The sequence below is a fragment of the Eleutherodactylus coqui genome, chromosome 3, assembly GCF_035609145.1.
Source record: "Eleutherodactylus coqui strain aEleCoq1 chromosome 3, aEleCoq1.hap1, whole genome shotgun sequence".
NCBI classification, from domain to species: Eukaryota; Metazoa; Chordata; class Amphibia; order Anura; family Eleutherodactylidae; genus Eleutherodactylus; species Eleutherodactylus coqui.
In genome coordinates this window covers 169,872,913-169,894,789 of record NC_089839.1, presented here as the reverse complement: position 1 = coordinate 169,894,789, position 21,877 = coordinate 169,872,913, and the positions used below count along the sequence as shown (strand labels likewise).

The 21,877-nt window shown below is 41.3% G+C and overlaps 2 protein-coding genes across 2 annotated transcripts in view; one reads left to right on the top strand and one right to left on the bottom strand.

Moving 5' to 3' along the window:
• Window positions 1-293: 293 nt before the first annotated feature.
• CHDH (choline dehydrogenase) lies at window positions 294-18,103 on the top strand. Its single transcript, XM_066596534.1, has 8 exons — window positions 294-406; window positions 3,740-4,505; window positions 4,590-4,741; window positions 6,312-6,441; window positions 8,422-8,556; window positions 9,422-9,564; window positions 11,425-11,527; window positions 17,466-18,103. The coding sequence occupies exons 2-8, from the start codon at window positions 3,755-3,757 to the stop codon at window positions 17,882-17,884; spliced, it is 1,833 nt and encodes a 610-aa protein (XP_066452631.1). The 5' UTR covers window positions 294-406; window positions 3,740-3,754; the 3' UTR covers window positions 17,885-18,103.
• A 353-nt stretch (window positions 18,104-18,456) lies between these two features.
• Window positions 18,457-21,877, bottom strand: part of CACNA1D (calcium voltage-gated channel subunit alpha1 D) — a 369,112-nt gene continuing 365,691 nt past the window's right edge. Inside the window, exon 50 of the mRNA XM_066596532.1 lies at window positions 18,457-20,684. Coding sequence (XP_066452629.1) covers window positions 20,388-20,684 — 297 coding nt within the window. The 3' untranslated portion in view covers window positions 18,457-20,387. The remainder of the gene's footprint in view (window positions 20,685-21,877) is intronic.

Below are 21,877 nucleotides of genomic sequence, written 5' to 3'. Positions count from 1 at the left end.
TGAAGTGGAAAAATCGACTTTTGCTTAGTTTTTACACATTCTGCAAACCCCACAAGTTCTGCTCACCTGAGATCTATTGATTTGGCTTCACCCTTCTTGCAAGCCCCTGACAAAACCTGCTCCCAAAAGCTGCCCCTCCGTCTTTGGGTGTATATTGTATAATATATGTATGTATACATGATCCGGAGCTCCTAGATATGTTCCATTATTTGTGCATGGAGTGCGCTGCTCGCTTCCCTTTATGCTGACATTCCACATTTATTATCTTGGCACTGTTCAGCTTTAAGGCACCCCCTCCCCCCACCATGTTGCATACAGTTCCAGTCTTTGCACATATTTTCTTCATGGTTAAGCCCTGCATACGTGAACTCTGTTGTGTCCCATCTGTGAGACAATCCTGCAAAAGGTACGTGATAACAGCAGAGAAAGTTATTGTATGTTATTAAATACCTATATGTGGCGATCTTGTCCTAAATAACTGTAATATTGTACGGAGTAACTACTGACACGTTTCCAGTAGTGCGTTATGTAATCCTACACTTTAACAATATGTCTACTGGAATAACAAACAGTTGTTGCCGCAGCTGCATTCTACAAGTTCTTAGAAAGTTGAAGAAAACCAGATGTAGCAGAGCTGAGTTTGTTACTCTTCCAGATGGCTGCATCAGGAAGAGTATGCAGAGGTTTATGCATCATGATCACTTTTTACCTGCAGTCCTTAGTAAATCAGTGCAAGAAAACTGACAAATTGTGCTGTGTCTGTAATATATATTGCCCAGGCTTAGATTTACATTATAAGCCTCCTTGTATAGGGAATAGGGTGTGCGCAGGAGCTTACAATCTAAGAGGAGCTGCAGTGTAGTTTTAGTCGCAGTCTTGGCTCCTCCAAATAATAAGTATTTGCATATTTCCTTTAATCTGTAAAACCTGAAGCCTCAAATAATGAAGACCTTGCAACTAAAATGATGGTTCCCGGATTGGACTTTGTAACTTTTCAAGTGCTGTACATGGTGCAGTGTAGCTGTGGAATAGGGCAGGGTCACGGCGGCGGTTGGGTTTGCAGTATAATCCTATGAAAATATTTGTGTGTAATGGAAATATTATAATCTGCAATAGAGGAACTAGGAAGATCCGAATGACACAGGATTAGGGGACTTTGGCACTATGTGCCGGGAAAGCTCCCAGTGCATACGTCTAATGTATCCATAGGCACTCATTCTCCCATCAGAGTCCGTTTAGCCTCCCTTGGGTCAGTGTGGCTGTTGGCTCACAAGTTTTTTTGTTGTATGGAATGGCACAGTAGACAGGATTTTGCCAAGGGGGCAGTTTGCCTGAGTGGTTTTGCATATCAGCACACAGGTACCTGATAGAAATAGTCAGTGTCTTCCTTATGGAGTGAATGAATAATGTTACTATACAGTGTGCATAAATAATGCTGCTATACAACATGCAAATAGGACCACATTCACATCTGCGCCTGGACTTCTGAATCTGGCACATGACTACAATGGGGTCATTCCGGCATTCCAACTGGCATTTTAAAAAACAAAATAGTGTTGCATGCTGAGCTATTAGGTCCAGAATTTCCTGCTAGATCTGCGGTGGAGGCTCTGAATCGAATCTCCGCCAAAAATGTGGATGGGGCATAAGACTCCTAAATAGCAACAGCCATGGTGCTCCTTTTAACAGTGCCATCAAAGCATGCAGAGTGCCCCCCCCCCCCCGCCCTATCTATCTATCTATCTATGGTGCTCTAAAGGCCTATTTACACGCAAAGATAATCTTTCAAATGACTGAAAGGTTGAAAGAGTTAGCAAACTATTGGCTTAATGGCCATTAACACTTTATCATCATTTGCATGTAAAAGGACCTACAGGAGTTGTTTGCAGTGCCCAGTCTGTATTTAAACACACGCCCAGCTGTGTAAAATGCTGCTGACACATTACATTGTTCTCCTCACGGCTGGTCTAAACATATTGCTGGGAGAACATCCTGCAGTCTATTGAAAGATGAGCAAAATACATTCAAATGGAATATATTTGCTCAATCTTTCAGCAGGTGAACACTGGATTTTAAGTGAACTAAAATCCATTGTTCAAAATGAAAAGTGCACGATGCCCGCGTTTACATGTAACGATTATCACTCATTTTCATCAGTTTGAACGAATTTCGAATGATAATTATTGCAAGTAAAAGGTCCTTAAAACAGTTATAGGATTAAAGGGGTTGTACCAGAATTTCAAGTTATTAAAAGCGACCCTAAGATTCACAACAAACATTTGGCTGCACGTGTACAGTGTACAGCTAACATACCAAGTGCCCTTCTTCTATATTGGTGCTGCTGTGGTTCATGCCAATCCCCCTCTTCATTCATATGGCCACTAGATTCTCAGACTACCCTGTACACAGTGTGCTTTGGTGGTCTAAGACACTCCCCCATCACTGGGGCAAGGCACCCTGGGAATATAGAGGACGAACACAGAGCTGATGTGTTCAAGAGTCGGGGAAGTATCTCCTACTAGGAAGCACATTGTATAGGGTAGACTGAGAATCTGGCGGCCATGAAGAGGGGAATGGAACAGACCGCAGCATTAACATTGACATGTAGTCATTTGGACTTCTGCACCCATTGACTTTGTAATGTAGCCACAGTGTAACATAAATGGCATATGAAATTTCTTTGCGCCAATTGAATGATTATACCGTGATGAGCATTAGTTTGGGGCTGTCTATAACCCTATGCTTACTATACATTCTGCACGTGTAGTAACATTTTAACTGTGAATCTGCTGAAGGCTCACACCAACACCCTTTTTTCCGTTCACGTAGCTAAAGTGCTGGTTACCTACAGCTACCACTAGGGTGACAATACATTTCAACTGCCCAATCAGCAGCCTTCAACTATAGCCATGTAAACAAGCCTAACAATTCCAGGCTGGTCTGATTTATTCATATCTCTGTCTAGATCCGTCTTATCGCACAGAAACCACAAAAGTAGTATTTTAAAAACAGTAATCCGTCAGTCCTGCTTATCTAATCATTACTTGATTGACTCAATAAAGTATTATTCATGGCAGTCTGTGTTTCAGTGGCTAAAAAATGTATAGAAAGTAAAGTCAATTCATTGTTAAAAAAAAAGACTAAAGGAAGAACAACGGTCATCGTATTATTTTGCTGCATCTCCTCCGACTATAAATGGAAGAGGTTCTGGAGACATTTGCTTAAAGGGGTTATCTAGGTTGTAGAAATTGATGCCATCAACATCTCATCAGTGGAGGTCCACCACTTGGGATCCCCACCGATCAACTGATTAAAGAGGTCATCAGTGAAGGTCCACCACCTGGGATCTCAACTAATCAACTGATTAAAGAGGCCTCAGCTGTTTAATGTCTACATCTGAGTGCAATCCTGCTTGTACTCCAAACACCATATTTTTTGCAGCAGCCATTCTGAGTATAGCAGGCTGATTCTATTCATTTTAATTGGCTAAACCTGCAGTACTTTGAATGGCCGCGACGAAAAGTACAGCATTCTGACAGAATCATACTTGGATGTAAACAATGAAGCAGCTGCTGACTGGCAGGGGTCCCAGAAGTGGACCGCCACTGATCAGACATTGATGGCCAATCCTTAGGATAGCCCATTAATTTCTACCACCTGAATAACTCTTAATTAGAGATACAGCCTATACTTTTATATTAAATGTTGATTTCCTATAACATCATTAACATTTTTTCAGCTACAGCCCAAGAGAATGGCTCAGATTTTTAAAGTTGTTAAAGTAACCTCCCGGCATTTATCCATCCGAAGACAAGGTTCACACCACTTATCTGGTTTACAGGCAAGACATTTGATTAGACTCAGATCAGATCTGTCAAATACCAGTCTGTTCTCCACTCATCAACCAAGCAATGTGGACTCCTTTAGTTATATCATAGTCGGGGCTGGTTCTGCCGGTTGTGTGTTAGCTAACCGGTTGTCTGAGAACCAGGACGAGACTGTGCTGGTGTTGGAAGCCGGACCAAAGGATCTACTTTTTGGCTGCACAAGATTGTCATGGAAAACCCATATGCCAGCTGCTTTGATGTACAACCTATGTAATGATAAGTACAACTGGTATTATCATACCGTGCCACAAAGACACATGGATGATAGGGTTATGTACTGGCCTAGAGGTAGAATTTGGGGTGGATCTTCCTCTTTGAATGCTATGGTATACATTCGAGGACATGCACAGGACTACAATCGATGGCATGCGCAAGGTGCTACTGGTTGGGATTATAGTCATTGTTTACCATATTTTAAGAAAGCCCAAACTCACGAACTAGGACCAGACCTATACAGAGGAGGTAATGGTCCACTGCATGTCTCAAGAGGGAAGACAAATCATCTCCTTCATCGGGCATTCATCAAAGCTGCGCAGGAATCAGGATACCCATTCACTGAGGACATGAATGGCTACCAGCAAGAAGGTGTGGGATGGATGGACATGACTATCTACAAAGGTGAGAAATGACACAACGACAAATCTAATATGAGAGTTCTGCATTATCTGTAGACATTCATGACCACCTTCTCTTCTTGTTGAGGTCAGAGATGGAGCGCGGCTAGTGCCTACCTACGTCCAGCAATAGATCGCAAGAATGTGTCTGCCCGTGAGAAGACCCTGGTCACTAAAATACTGTTCCAAGGATTGAAAGTGATTGGAGTGGAGTATGTTCAAAATGGACAAAAGAAAAAGGTACATTTACTACACAAAATGAAATTAAAGGACTTTTCCAACAACCTAAATTTGCCTCACAACCACTCTGTCCTTCCTGGTTGCTGCTGACCAGGACATGTGACTGCTGCAGCCAATCACTGACTATAGAAGATTAAGGCTGTGGCCAGTGATTGGCTGTAGCAGTCACATGTCCTGGTCAGCAGCAACCAGAAACAACAACTGGTCGTGAAGCAATTTCAAGTTGTAGGAAAACCCCTTTAACCCCCTTAACGCTCCATGACATACAGTTACGTCATGGAGTTTCGGGCTTGTGTGGAATAGGAACAGAAGTCAACCCTGCCCCATACAATGCGGTTGCGTGCAGTTTCTTACAGCCAACACCCGCCTGCAACAGCTCCAATCAGCAGTGCCACTGATTGGAGCTGTTAACCTTTTAAAGGCCCCAATCAATGTTCCGGGGTCACGAACACCCCACCCTCCTACCTGTGATGAGAATATGGAGTACTGTGCGGTTGCCATAGCAGCCAGGGGCCTATGAAGCCATGCCTGCGGTGTGGTTAATAGATTGCCTGTCAGACCGTGGTATGATGTAACGCTAAAACAATGTAAGAATCAGTTTAGAAATTTTTTTATTATTATTGAAAAATAAAAAAGGTAATAAAACCTTTTGCCATACTTATGATAAATAATCTAAATAAAAAAGACTTATTTGGTATTGCTGAGTCCATAAAAGTCTGATCTATCAAAATAACAGTATTTAGCCCACACGTCGTCAGAATAAAAAATAACACCAGAATAGCGCTTTTTGGTAGCCCGCTTCTTTTTTATCTGGAAGAAAAGAATGCCATAAAAAGCGATCAAAAAGCTGTATGTACTTCAAAATGGCAGAAACAGAAATTACAGGACGTTCTGCAAAAACTGAGCCCTAACAAAACTATATCGCCAAAAAAATAAAAAAGCTCTGGCTGTCAGAAGACGGTGGCAGAAAATAATTATATTTTTTTAGATATTTTATTCTTTAAAAACCGTGCAGCAATAAAAATACATAAATAAAAAAATCTAATAAGTGTGTGTGTGTATATATATACACACACAAATTTGGTATCGTAGTAATCGTACTGAGTCATAGAATAATGTTATCATGTCATTTTAGCTGGAGTGTGTACACCGTGGAAACAAGACCTCCCCAAAGATGGTGGAATTTCGTTTTTTTTTCCCCATTTCTACTTGGATTTTTTTGAACGTTTTCCAGTACATTATATGGTACATTACATAGCACCATTGAAAAATACAACTCGTCCCGCAAAGAACAACAAGCCCTTAAACAGCTAGATTCATGGACACATAAAAGGATTATGATTTTTTAAAAGCAGGGAAAAAAATGTAAAAAAAAAAAAAGCTCTGGAGTAGCCAGTAGTGCTGTTTTACACAAAGTAGTTTAGTCACTTGCTGAGATTTGCTCAGCAAGATAGGCGACATTTTCAAAAGTGGCCACCATTTGATCATTCCTGTAAATGTACTAGTGCGTCTTCATTAATGAATATTGATCTGTTGTGATTTCTGACTTGTGACTGTGTGACCTTTTTAGGCATTTGCCAGCAAAGAAGTGATCTTGAGTGGTGGAGCTATCAACTCTCCCCAACTTCTCATGCTCTCTGGAATTGGAAATGCCACAGACCTAAAAAAACTAGGTATCCCCATGGTCGCTGACCTGCCAGGTATTTCTTTCTGACTCTTTGGTAGTAATTTACTGCTGCATGTTGTCGTTTTGTTATATGATGTATCTGCGTTAGACTGTATGTACTGTGCTGATAAAGTCTTTGGCAACAAAAAAAATTATATAGAACAATGAAATATCACAATTACTCTACATGGTCCATCTTGCATATCCATACGCTTCTGATTGCAGTCTTGCAACTTCTCCAACCCATCCAAAGAGAATTCCTTTGGTTGGGTGGCAAACCAGGCGTCAGCTGCTACAATTGCCTCAGAAATGGAAGCAAATTTGTTTCCCTTGAGGTGTTTCTTCAAATCATAAAATAGATCGTAGCTCGAGAGTGCCAAATCAGGTGAATAAAGACAATCATCCAGTCCTCAAAGCCCAAGTCAGCCAGTTTTCTCTGTGTGATGGCTGCTGCGTGGGACGAGGCATTATCATGCAAGAACACTACACCTTTGGTCAACTTTCCGTGCCTTTTAGACTTCAATGCCTCCTATAATTCATAGCTTTAATAGTAGACCCCCTTAGGAAGGTAGTCCACTAGCAGTATTCCATCTTTATCCCAGAGGACAGACGCCACCACCTTGGATGACAATTTCTGCACTGTGAACTTCTTTAGATGTGGGTAACCACTGTGTCTCCATTCTTTTGACTGCTCTTTGGACTTGGGCTCATACATAAAAATCCACATCTCATCCATTGTGATCAGTCAAGACAGGAAAGCATCAGCATCCTCTCCAAAAGGGAAACTTCCACTCAGTCACACTTTTGTTCTACTGCCACATTTCAGGACCTGCTTGGCAGACACCTTCTGATGTTCAGATGATTTCGAATTATGTACTTATCTGGAAATGTTCAGAGCCTCAGATATCATCTTGCAGAATCAAGTCAAAGATAGCAGCTATGGTTTCTGGAACAGTCACCACTGGAGGTCTCCCCGGACGCTCTTCGCTGTCGGTGTTGAAGTGGCCAGTTTTACATTTGACAACCCAATTTTTCACTGTGGAGTATGAAGGGCATTTGTCACCTAATGTTTGCACCTTGTCACCATGAATGTTTTTGGCCAACATCCCTTTTAGAAACAGGAAGTTCATCACTGCTCTGCTCCCCTCTCCTTTGTAGTGAAATCTGCTGTAGACTCCGCCACGTTGTCTCCAAAGCTCCGTAACATAAGAATGGCGCATGAGATCAGACCAAAATCTGCTGACAAAGCATTGCAAAGATTGAGGTTTGAAACAACATAACCTTCATTGATGTGAAAGCAAATGAAGATGGAAAAGCCAAGGACTTGTCAGCACCCCATCATAGAAGATCAATCTAACTTTTTAATGGTGGCAGCAAATAAACAGCATGCACAATTCTCTTAGAGAACCTGTTGTCACCTATTCAGCGTTTTCCAAGCTTCGTTAGTCTCCTGCTGACAACCACTCATGGCCACCACTGTGGATTCCATAGAAGTTGTCAAATCAGCTTTCCACAGACTGTACAGATTTATATATAAATCTATATCCCTGTATATCGACAAACTAACACAAGTGATCGCATAAATACCGGTTGATGCGCCCGCGTGCATGAGATCTAAAATAGTCTGCAAAACACATTACAGCAGATTGTCTCAAATAAAAACCTGAATGAAGTGTTTTATGAGATATACAGAGGATAACGAATCGCATCATCTGCATACAAAGTCCTTTTATGAAAGCCCGTTTGTCCGTTTAGGATTTTAGAATATAATACTGAATTAAAAGTTAAGTTTTATAAGACAAATAAATAAAACTAGGATTACAGTCTGTGACAAGTTAAGGTATACACTGGTCCTCTGCAGCGGTGATTTTACCGTAAGTATTTGGAAGCATGGCTCATTAATATCTTCATACCTATCCACAAAGGAGTCACCTTGGGGTATATGATAAGCATTGGTAGGGTCACTGCAATAATCTTGGACAAGGCCTAAAGTTATTTCTTCTCATTATTGTAGGAGTGGGACAGAATCTACAAGATCACCTCGAGGTTTATGTCCAGCAGATGTGCACCAAGCCTGTTACTTTATACAGAGCACAAAAGCCACTTGCGATGCTCAAGATCGGCATAGAGTGGATGTGGAAGTTTACGGGTGAGCATATAGTATATAGTTTATACAGTGCTTTTCCCTATTGTCATGCATGGCATTTATGTAAAGTATCCTATATTCCTTGGCGTAGCTAAAGACTCTTGGGACCCTCGCATTAACACCCCCCAACTATGCTGCCACTCCCAGTAATAATAGGGTTATAGGGGGTTGGCCCATCATAATATGGAAGAATCAGAATGGATGATGCTGAATGGAAACCGGCTGTAACCCCTTCACTGCTAGAAAAGTTGACCTGTACTCTTCACATAGCAGTGAAGTAGTAAAAACAATTCATTAAGAGTTATTCCATGTAAATATTCAATGGCAACTGAGCCCTATACAGTAGCATGCATAGCATAAATAGTAGGACTGTGAAGGGGGACACATTACATACAGAGCCCACTGAGGGATTTCCAACAGACGACAGCTCTGGGGCCTTTTGCAATGACTTGGGCCCCCTAGTTTATGGGCCCTGTTGTAATTGTGACCCCTGCAACCCCTATTGCTATGCCACCGCCTACATTGAAAAAGATGATGGAAAGTAATTTTGCGTCTCAATGTGTGATGAGCGCTATTGGACACTACAACCGAGGAGGCTGTTTGCTAGGAAACTGAGACAGAAATGGCTGAAAATAAACTTTGTTTTTAAAGCTATGTATATTGCTGCTTATGGCTTTTATTGGAAATGTTGTTCTACTGTGATTAGTCCTGTGATTTTATGCCCGCTGTGTTGTCTGATCAGTCAGTGCAGTCACTCTGCCTGTTCCTTTAGTTATACGGTGTAAATCAGAAACAGTATTAAGTTGCATAATTAAGCTATAAAACCTAATACTAACTGCAACCTCTTTATACGGTTATTGGTCACCAGGTTACGGGGCTACGGCACACCTGGAGTCTGGTGGATTCATCCGGAGTGCTCCAGGAGTTGGCCACCCTGACATCCAGTTCCACTTTCTTCCATCGCAGGTCATAGATCATGGACGAGTGAGCCCAAACATAGAGGCCTATCAGGTGAGGATGACACAACATGTTTCAACTAAGCATTTTGTGTTGTGTTGCATATCACAATTCATATGTGAAACCTGCAAAGGGAAATGTGATGTAAGAGATGCTGTGGTCCCATAGAGTAGAACCTGGGTACAAGCGCTGCATACTATGCAGTTAGTGATTGTAACAACTTTTTCCCTTTAATAGTAATACCCTATTACTATCCGATTATAGTGGGGGTCCTAGAATGAAGGTGGTATCTGCACAGCAGTCCCCTCAGATTTTATCTCTCCACGATGCCTCTCTCGATTCAACCCTGGGCGCTCCTCACTTGCAATACCAGTTATCTTCGCCCTTTCATTTTAGGGATCCACGGAGGTCCTAACATTCGGACACTTTGGTTCAGATAGCAATATGGTGGAAGAATGTGTTTGTGGCCCCCCATAGTAGCAACTTTAATAAGGCCCCGTACACACAGCATCCAGGTCTACCATCGGAGGTATATATCAGGAAGATTTGCCGACATACTCTACACCTCATATAAGCAGGCTCCAACGTATACCAATGTATGCATAGGCATATAGTGGCATATGTTGCCCATTGACTCCCATTGTAATAAAAAAAAAATTGTATACCGCATGACAGTTATTGCAGTGTACAATACAATCTCTATGCATATGGCTGACTTTATGCATAGTTCTCATACAAGTCACTTATGTAGAGATCAATATACATGACTTGTACAAAGGAACAGTGATATGAGCCATCAGATCCTGTGTGGTGTTCAGTACAATGAAACCTAAGTTTCTTAAAGGGGTTTTCCAGGGAAATGCTATTGATGATGTAGCCTTAGCAATATTTGAACAGGTGATCGGGCGCCCGCTGTCATTGCAGCTAAACACTGCAGTATGTAGCGGAAGCTGCTGCTCTGACCACTCTGTAGTGGCCAGCGCTTGTAACTGCACGCTGGGGTCTTATTAAAATCAATGGGAGCTGAGGATATATAATCAACATTATTTCTCTGGAAAACCCCTCTAAAATCATAGAAGCCCTTTAAGCATCTTTATAACATAACACGTCTTTGATAAATATGGTGACAATTTTCTGGACTCTCTTTATCAGTTGTGAGACTTTCTCAGCTAACAGTGAAAGGGCGTTCCTGAGTTTTTAGAATCCAATTCCAGAAAGGCGCTCAGTAGAACATTCCAGGCATCAGTCCAGTAAAATCTGTTAAAGGGAAACTGTCCTACTTCTGAAGTCAGAGGGATGGGCTTAAACAATGGCCATTGATTGGTACTTCAGGGGGTGTTGTTTCCTGGTAATTGCTCATTATGTAATTACCTAACGTAAAGGGGGCTCTTACAGTATGTAAAACCATAATCTGCAAAGGGCAATTCCAGTTAGTACTTTACTAGGAGTTGTAGCTTCACAACAGTTGGAGAATGAGTGAGGGGTTAACACACCAGATCCGGATGGTGATCACAATGTATTATCAGCACGTTGGGCATGTTTGCTTTAGTGTTTCTGAGATGTGGAATTATAATTAATGACAGATGAGTCGGGATAATGTGCCATTAGCAGGGAAATGAGGGGCATCCATAAGACAACGGTGACAACTTGATTGCTCACAGGTAATTTGAAGACAAGAAGGGAATCTCTATTTAAAGTAACTGTCAAAGCTATAAAAATGGCTCTAAATACCTCCAGCTGTCGCCTCGCCAGATGTCACATCCCAGCATACCCGAATGTTAGCAGCCAGTAAAAATGTACATCATACATATGGTAATGGAAACAAGCTGAGGCATGAAATCTGTACTGATAGATGTAAGGCTTAACCCATTGTGGCCAGATTCACTTATGTGCTCTATGTATTGTACATGATAGGTTCATGTTGGAACTTTGAGAGAAACAAGTGTTGGGTGGATAAGACTTCGGAGCACTGACCCCGGTGTCCATCCCTTTATCAACCCCAATTACCTTTCAACAGGTGAGTAAATATCAAAGATTTGATCAGCTTTCAGACAAAAGGAAGTTTTCCCGCTTTTGACAATACCTAATGAAAAAGAAGGGTTTGTTGACAATAGGTTTATCACAAAGTGCCCCCTGCTGGAACCTCCAGCTGTAATCTGTAGAAAACCTTATCAGTAACTGTTTAATTTCTCTACAGCGCCACCGCAGGGAAAATGAAGCATTACACAGTGCCCATTCAAATCAATGGACAGTTTTTGTAGTGCAGAACAGGACAGGTCCTCCAGAGTAAGAGATGCTCTTTATAACCTCCTTTCACTTTGGCCAAGAAATGAAAGATGAGGATCCCGAGCAGAGGACACCCTATATTAACTCAGAATACCCTAACAGAATATATGAAAATGGTGGTTCCAAATTGGTCAAACCCTTATAGGAGAAAAGAACAACAGAAGTGGCGTCCTGTAGTCAAGTATTTTAGGGTTGCAACAAAGAGTTTAAGACAATGTGCTGTTAGAAGACTGTAACTTTCCATTGAAGCCAAATGTAGACATCTCAGTTGGTCAGAGTACTGGCCCATTAGATTGCTTCGCTTCCTAAAATAAGTGTTTCTTAGCCTCCAGCTGGTTGATGTTTGGTGGGTTTATTATGGATTATTTAGTTTCCACCATATGTCCAAAAATCTCTTATAGCGCCATTCATCTGGCATATCAGTAATAGTATTGAAAGTCACGAAGAGGACAGACAAACGTGAGCTCCATTCACATTCATATATTCTCCCATTATCTGAATTCTCACCTAAGGCCGGCATCACACAGGCGTAAGTGGATTTATGCGTGCATTTGCACTGCCCATTTGTGCAATGGCCCTTGCGTTTTTATGTGCATCTATGTGTATTTTACTATATTTTTTGCATACGCATGCCCTGAGTATTTGCGTGCGCAAAAAAATACAAAAACATGCTCCCTTTGTTTTTAATGGCCCATGAAGGTTAATATGGGCTAATTGGTGCATAATACGCATCAAAACAGGACATGCTGCATTTTTTTTACACAACCGAAATGCACATGCTAAAAACACAAATGTGACTGAACCCATCGAAACAATAGGTTCTATTCACTGAGTATTGCACAGACAGGTTTTACACAACAAATGTGTTTGCGTGCATAAGCCCTAAGGGAGACCTCACATTAGCGTATATACAAAAACGCTCCCTTAGCACAGCGCATTTACACTGGGAACGACTAGCTTTTGCGCATATTACTGTACTTTATGCGCTCTCTGGGCAATTTAAATGGGTATTTAGCCTAAGTAATTCCAGGTGTGTTCTATTCCTGCGCAGCGTATAAGTGATTACAGTACCCTTATATCCTGTGATCACAGGTGGTGTCCTCTCTGACTGGAGTCATTCAGTTTCCCTTTTCTTCTGCATTTTACCAAGACCGCCATGATTATTTCTCCCAGCCACAACTAGTCTTTGCAGAATTTGACATACAGACATCTTTGGCTTCTCGCTTCTCCAAAACCCTCCCTATGTTAGCCACACCTTTACACAATGCCTCCATCAATACTACCCCAGATAGTAGTAATACCATCTGTGGTGCCCCACATAATAGGCATATCCCAATGTTTGTGCTCCCTGAAGGCCCCACCCAGTAACTGCTGCTTTTAGTGACCCTCACACAGTAAGGGTGCATTCCCACAAACGTATATCGGCTCGGTTTTCACGCCGAGCTGATATACGTCGGCTCTCTCTGCAGGGGGGGAGGATGGAAGAGCCAGGAGCAGGAACTGAGCTCTCGCCCCCTCTCCACCCCTCTGCACTATTTGCAATGAGGAGAGGTGGGACGGGGTGGGGCTAATTCGCGGCACTTAGCCCTGCACCCGTCCCGCCTCCTTTCATTGCAAATAGTGCAGAGGGACAGAGAGGGGGTGGAGGGGAGGCAGAGAGGGGGCGGGAGCTCAGTTCCTGCTCCTGGCTCTTCCAGGCTCCCCCCTGCAGAGAGAGCCAACGTATATTGGCTCGGCGTGAAAACCGAGCCGATATACATTCGTGGGAATGCACCCTAAAAGTGGCCCCACTTAGCAATAATGCCTTCTTTATGTCTCCACTCGGTAATCTTTTGACTCTACTCAGTAATGCTGCACCTTTTGTCCTTATTTACTGATAATGGCCCCTTTTCAGAATAATATCTCCTTTAAAAAAATGCCCCAGTTAGTCTCCTCTTAGAAATAACCCCCAATGTCCCTTTGTATGTAATAATAAAAATAAATAAAACAGGCCATAATCATCAAATCTGTCACTCTCTGGCCACTGGTAGTCAGTATCTCTGTCAGTGCCAGATTAAGGAGACTAAACGTCCAGGGCTGTTCAGACAGCTTGAGCCCCACATTCTGCGACACACCCCCCCCCCCCCCCCCCCCCCGCTCCCTCACACACACAATGCATTGTTTTTTTCTTCCCCCGTAGAGTATTCTTGGTCTCGGAAGCTTCTGTATTGTTCATCATTCACATGACCACTGCAGTCAATTACTAGCCTCAGCGATCTTGTCTGCATGAATGGCACATGCCCACTGAAACCAATGATGCACAGTGACCTGCCCATGAACACTGCAGGAGCTTCTGGGACTGAAGCAGCAGCACTTCAGTTGAAGAGGTGAAGTCTCCTGGAGATCTGCATAAAAATCTGCAGATATTTTTTGTGGATTTTTTGCAGCGGAACAATAGACTTTCCTCCTTCAACTGAATATTTTAAATATGATACAAATCCACATCAAGTACTGAAAAAAATACTAAATACAGACGAATAATTCCCCCAAAGAGTGAGCATATAGAGGAGCTACTAGCTCTATGCATATGTTCTACAGAGTGTTAAGTAATTATAGTAACATTATATCCAGTGATCACAAGTAACATCCTCTCTGACTGGAGTCATTCAATTTCCCTTTTCTTCTTCATCCAGCTCAAACCACAATGATGATTTATCCCAGTCATAACTTGTCTTTGCAGAGTTTGACACACAGACTCCTCAATTTCCACCTAGCTTTGCTTTTCAAACTTCTGCTCAATCTCTCCATCCGTAGTGCCACAGGTAGTAATAATGCTACCAATGGTTCCCCACCAAGTAATTGGGTGAGGTCTGACACAGGTTTCTAACACAATGCAGAAGAAAGGTTCATCATCGGAGCTCTCTTCTACATATGTATATTACAGTATGCAGTAGAGAGGTCTTCTGCATACACATATAGTAGAGAACTCCGATGTTGGACCTCTCTCCTGCATACTGTAATATATATATATATATATATATATATATATGCAGAAGACAGGTTGGATGTCAGACCTCTCTACTGCATACTAATATACTACTTATACATATTAACTCACGTTTAATTTTCAAAAAAATTGCTAAAAATATTATCATGACAGTCACTTTTATGTGTTTCTGTTGAGTAATTTCAAGGAATCCACAAAGCGCTTTCCTACCCAAAATAAATAAGAGCTGAGGAGCATGCGGGTGGCAGGAAAATAAGATTGGAAAGGGTTAAAGGGGTTAGTTATCCAGACACCCCACTTTCCCCAGGATACACTGGGGACAGAGCGGAATCCATTGCTCCAACCCCTGTGAAGTGGCCGGCGCTTGTGGCCCTCATTCAAATCAATGGGATCCCAGCCTGCAATTACAAGCAGTGGCCACTTCACAGGGGTTGGAGCAGCAACTTGCACTCCGATCTTGGTGTTTCCCGGAGGGCGCTGCCTGGATAACCTCTTCAATCTAGAAATGCTAGATTAGTTGAATGCTCATTAATTTCTTATCTTTCCAGCAGTCAGAGCTTTATTTCTCTGGAACAGGGCTCCAGTGAGGCCATAGAGTAAAATGCTAAAACTCTGCATAGGATTTATACATTGGAATCAATAATTAAAACAGGATGCAGTCAGCGCTCCCTAGTGGTGGGGGCAGGCAGACAGAATTTTATAATTAAAAAGTATACAACTTATTCAAGAGGATTGAAGCTCTGTAACAGAAAAAGGAAGCTGTGACCCCTATAAATATTTATCACAATATACAGTAAGCATATCGAATGACATAGTATGGAAAGCACCCAATACTGTATCTTCCTAAAAACCTCATGCTTTATTTGGAACATAAAAAAATTCATGGAGTATACATCCAAGATAAAAACACAAGCGTTTACAGCTTCATGCACGATAAGGGCTTTTGCCCAGCCTCCTCCTCTCATCGATTTCCGGACACATCCTATATCCTGTACTTGTAAGGAACACGTATGACCATTGTGTGGGTATAGAGGATGTCTGGACACCCCAGAAATGTTTTATTTAGACTGTTAAGGCCCTTTAGACGGGACAAATATCGGGCAAACGATGGCTAACACTCGTTCTCGCACATACTAGCTCTCGTGCTGCTGCACAAGAGCTAGTATCGCTGCCTCACAGGGGGGGGGGGCTGGAGCCAGCCTAAATGATGGACGCTGAGCTGATCGCTCATTGTTCGGTGTAAATAGCGGCTGTTCAGTACTGAACGGCTGCTATGTTAAGTCAAGGCAGAGGGACGGGGGAGCGTGAGGAGTGAAATCTCCTGCAGCTGTTCTTCCCCACTGCTGGCCGCTCTGTGAGTGAGCCAGCGATACTAGCTCCCGTGCAGGAGGACGTGAGCGAGCACACACAGGGACGAGTGTCTGGCATCGTTTGGCCGACATTCGTCCCATTTAAATAGACCCTAAGGCTGTAATATGCTCAGACATCCGAGTCTTGGGTTTTCGTGTAATATATTTCATCTTACAAATATTACATAACATACTATATATAACGTCTGTGGTACCCCAATTCATATACGATCTAATCGGATAAATAGAATTTCTATCCGCTGATGGAAAAATTTGTGTTTTATGAACAAATTTGCAAAGGGTACGTGTATTGCTTCCACAACCATACAAACCTTTGTACCATAACCAAGTGCCAAGGGCTTCCTTGGTACAGAATAGGCTATGTGACATCCAATAGCGAGATCCTTCCCATCTGCAACTCTTTTGGAATAATAGACAAAAGGTCATCTTGGTATAAAATTGGAATATGCTTTTTAATAATGGAGACTACACAAAACCCCAGTACTCTGAAGCATATTACAGCATCACAAGTGTAGCACTACAGTTAAACAAAACATTCCAAGGGTCTCCAGACATTTCCTACATATACACAATGGTGGTATATTTCTTCTTAACAAGTAGAAGGTATAGAACATGTGTGGAGACCTGTGAGAGGAGGAGACAGGACAGATGTGTGTAACATACTGGATTTTATGTTTAGAGATTCGGGCTCTAAAGGAGCTTAATTGCAGTACTGATTTATATATATATATGATTTATTAGTTTGGTTTAATACTTTCCTCTAAATACCTTTTTGTTAACTTGAATACAGTCTTCAAATTTATGCTTTGTTCTATTATTGTTATTACTTGTTCCACCTTTTGCAGATCTGTTCTTCCCTTTTGTCTTAGTCTCAAGTTTCCTTCTCTCCTTCGCCTTGCTTTTCCCAGACCTTTAAATTTTCTTGTGTCCATGTAACAGTTTATGAGAAAGGCCCTAACAGGCCTAAAACACTGGAGTGCTGAAGTTTAGATCCAGGATGAACTTTTTATGTGTTCTAAATAAAGCATAAAGTTGTAATAAAGACATAGTATTGGGCATTGGGACTATACTTACCCAGGAACCGGGCTGCCGCTTTCTTCCATGTCCCTATGGTTATTCCAGGAGGCTGACATTCCTACTGCATGGAGGTGGTGAGATGATTTCCATTTTTCCTTTTGGCTTGCAGTATGGAAAGACTCTTTATCGTAGATGATATATGACTTATAACGCCATCCCCCTGTACACTAACTCCTGTTGTCCCCTGAGATCTATATATGACTAGACTGTAATTACTGAATTTTATATCTTCACAGAAAAAGACATAGTAGATTTCCGCCAGTGTGTGAAGTTGTCAAGAGAGATTTTTGCCCAAAAAGCCTTTGATGAATTCCGAGGACCCGAGTTCCTACCAGGTCCTAGTGTTCAATCCGACAAAGAAATTGACGCCTTCATCAGGCAGAAAGCGGACACTGCGTACCACGCATCCTGCACATGTAAGATGGGACAACCAACTGACCCCACAGCTGTTGTTGACCCAGAAACAAAGGTCATAGGGGTGGAAAATTTAAGAGTTGTTGATGCGTCCATCATGCCAAGTATTGTAAGTGGCAATTTAAATGCTCCAACAATCATGTTGGCAGAGAAGGCTGCTGATATAATTAAGGGAATTCCTTCCCTTGAAGAAAAAAATGTTCCAGTGTACAGGCCAAAAAGTCTGGAAACCCAAAGATAATTCCTTCTACCATTTCTACCTTTGCAAGCTAATCAAAGAGAACTGGTTCACCAGGAACTTCTCATTTTGCTCATCCAGAAGAATGTAAAAGTATATTCTTAAGAATCCTGTATAATTGTCTTAAAGAAAAAACAAATTCTGTTAAAATGAAAATGGCGGCTGCGTTCAACAACCCCAAAGAACTTTAATAGGTGACATTAAAACATACCCAATGTTTTAGATGCTGTTGTGTGTGTTCATAAGGGATAAAACGGTTTCTGCCATTATATAACTTGCATGTATCACTGTCTTCCCTCTGTTGTATGTTAAAACTACACTTTTAATACATGACTGTAACTACAGTGGATCCAGAAGTTACATTCCTATCCGGGCCTCCGAGTCTGAGGGCACCTAAAGGTCCTCTGCTCCAAGTGAGGAGACCAATATTCTGAATGACATGTGATAGTTGTGGGCCCAGGAGATTCTCACTCAGTTCTTGTACTACTTGTCTTATTAGACTTTGCATCCTTTCCCATTACAGTACCAGCCGCTTCAGGCGACACATAACGCGCAATCAGAACAGAAGATACTACACCCATAGAAAAAAGGTTTATTGATTCAGGCATGATTTAATCATGTATCCTCTGTGTCAATGCCTCCTCATATCTGCACACAAAGCCACTGATAAATCATATATTTTACCCACTGAATAATGACCTTAATTCCTTCCATTAGCTCCACTGCTTTATTACGACCATCATTTTTTTCCAAACACGACACAATGTCACATTTTAAGGGTTCAGTCCCATCTACCCTCATATTATGTCACTACCATCAATAAAGAGCAGTCAATGGTTAAATCCACCTGCTGCATTATATTAGTACATTGCTTAAATAGCAATTCCTTAATAGATTATGAGAGTTATATCCTTTACTACCTGCAACATTCCAATCGGAGAAAAGAAGATGGACTTTTGCAAGATCTAAGAATTGGAAATTCCTTGCAAGCTTCTTATCTCATCCAGACTGCTCGTAAGGGGAGTAATACCAATAATAGGTGCATGTTATGGAATTGCTATTTATGCAATCTGCACTTAAAAATCATGTAGACGAGTTGTACCCTTAAAACATTACAATATATGGACTATGCAAGGATCCCATAGAGCAAGGTGTATATATATATATGTTTCTGGGTTTAGCATCCACAGTTTTTATAACAAGACTGATTGGACAGGGAGTGTGGAAATACGGCCATCTTGTCCTGTTCTAGTCGTCTCTGATCTCTTATACTGGATAATGCTTGTTGTGTTGGGAGCAAAACCCTTGAATTCGAATGTAATGCTGCTTTGGAATATGATTGAGTATGTGAGAGAATACTATAAATGCTAATGTACCCTTTTTTGTAAGGTTTCAGACAAAATGAATATTACAAAACGGATTCTGATTTTTTTTGTAAATAAACTTTAAAAAAAATTTTTGGTAAAAGTTTCATTGCAGATTAAAAAGTTTCACAGCTCAACGTCACATGGAAAAAAAACCCACTCGAAGTAATTTCATACCGCTCTAATAATTGCATATCTTATGCAGATCTTCTCTGTTTATAATTTTCAATTTGACATAAAATATTTGTATTTTTAAAAATTTCTTCATAAATTTTGATTTCAAAACTTTTTTTTTTCTGTGACTACGAATATATTTTTTTCTAGATCTCTATGGATCGCCAGAAAAGAAAAAAAAATAATTGCATTTCTAATCTTTGTGGAGAACTACATAAATTCAGAAACCAGTAGATATTGCTGCAGTTCAATTTACCGTAAATGATTACAAAATATAGAACATCTCTTTACAAATACAAATCATCGTATATTACAGGTCATTTACAGAAAATCTATTAACTTTACTCTGGGTGTCAGTGCATTATTTGCAGCTATTTCCAGTGTCATTTGCCCTTAAGGTGATAGTCAAAAAAAAGTTGACTATTGAAATGATATATTCTCTATGTAAAGGTACTTTACATTATCCAGGGGTGATCATCCTGGACCCATAACCTGCCCTGTAGAAGAGGGTGAGACTGCAGAAGACAATGTGGGCCCAACCACCACTGGAAAGACATGACAGAAGTGACCAGAGATCTGATATGATGTGTATGGCTAAAGGTAATGACAAGGGCATTTTGATTGTCATTACCATATACTGTATCACATATTTGCATCACTGATTCAGGTGCAACATGCGGCATACTGTTCATATATAACACAATATGGTTTGACCATCATCCATCACCACGTAGAACTCCAGTTCTTGAGCCACTGCATTAGTATTTGCGCTGTCCTCCGGGACCTTGTAGTCTACCAACAACTCATGTGCCGGGAAGCTGCCCCCCCCAATCTCTCATCCATGGCTTGTTCCATCGCACACAGCTTTGCTGCTCAGTCCTCCCATGTAGTGCCATCCATCATTAATTGAGAGGCACTTTTTTGTTTGTTTTATAGAATCCTAAGTGTTTTTTTAGTTTTGTTAAATACTATAATGTTGTTATACAAATCATTTCATCAGCTAGATCTTCTTCATATTTATTGGTCTCTGGCTCCTCATCGCTATACCCGGGGCCAAAGTCTTGAAGATCATAGTCTCTCCTGCTTAGGATGGGGAACATATCGCCCCCGGCTGTCCCATTACGAATGCTGCCATTGAGGAGGTTGCTGGCTGCGCTCTCCATCTCATCAATAGTCATGTCACAAGCATCAGCAATTTCATGTTTTGTCGCTGACACAAATTTAGGATCTCGAGCGTATCTTCCCAAACCCTCTGAGATTAGCACCTGCAATGGAGAAAGGGGGAAATTACATGAGAACGGAGGGGAAGAATTCAATGTCAAGACAGAATAGGAAGTCCAAGGAAAGAGATTTCCAAATTAGGACAGGAACTATGGATATGAAATACCTTGTGTAAGTGAGCCCCAAATCCAGGAGGGTAGAACTGGATGGATTGCTGTAGTGATACAGGCCCCGCCTTAGGAAGCATGGGGTACCACCCCTGCTTAACCATCATCTCTCTTTCAGATTACAGCTCAAATTAGGTCAAATGTGACTGCCTTATCCTCTAACAAACCAAAATTTATATAGAGGGTGCAAAATGAGAAGTCATATCCAGGCTGTAGTACCTGATGGGCCAAAAGGCCTCCTGCCACACGAAACTACACCAGAATCATTAAGTAAATGGAAGTTGGTTGTTGGGGCTCATTCACATCAGCACTAGGGGTTTCTGTTTTCCTGCTTCATTTAGAGAACAGAAAATCGGCAATGCCTGCTTGAATGGAAACTTCATATGATGGAACCAAATGGACGTCATTGACTATAATAGGGACCAATCAGTTTCTGGCTGTCCAGCTGGTATTTTGCAGGACTCGATAGGATGAAATATCGCTGCATGCAGTGCAACTATATCCGTTTTTTAGCGGAAATTAGTGACAGATGCCGAACGGAACCTCCGATGCTGATATGGATGACCCTTTAGTTCCCTTGAGGATCAAGTTATGCCCCTAAATAGTCCATCTGTGTGGTGCCAACATGTTCCTCTCATCAATGTGGTGGTGTGCTGAATATGATCATGCATTCATAAACACAATATTCTTCATTAATAACTATTTTCAGAGAATGAAATCTTTGTTTTCAGGTGTTCTATTAAATCTGTACATTATATTTGAAAGATATGTTCACTTTTACAACTATTTCTTACTCAGATGCATCAAAAATGTAAAAAAAAATTAAATTTACAAAGAGGCTTAAATTTTTTTTACCATTTTATGTATGCAGCTCCTTTACAGTACTGTATGGTGACAGACTACAAACGACCACTGTATGTAGTCGTAGTCAGATACTGCAACCATCTGTTAGTACCTAGCAAGTGCCCTTCTAATACTGTTTGCAGCACATGACTGTAGGTTCAGATTACAGTCAGGGAGTTTCTTTGCTACTCCTAACCATGAAGGTACATACAGGGGGTGGACAAAAA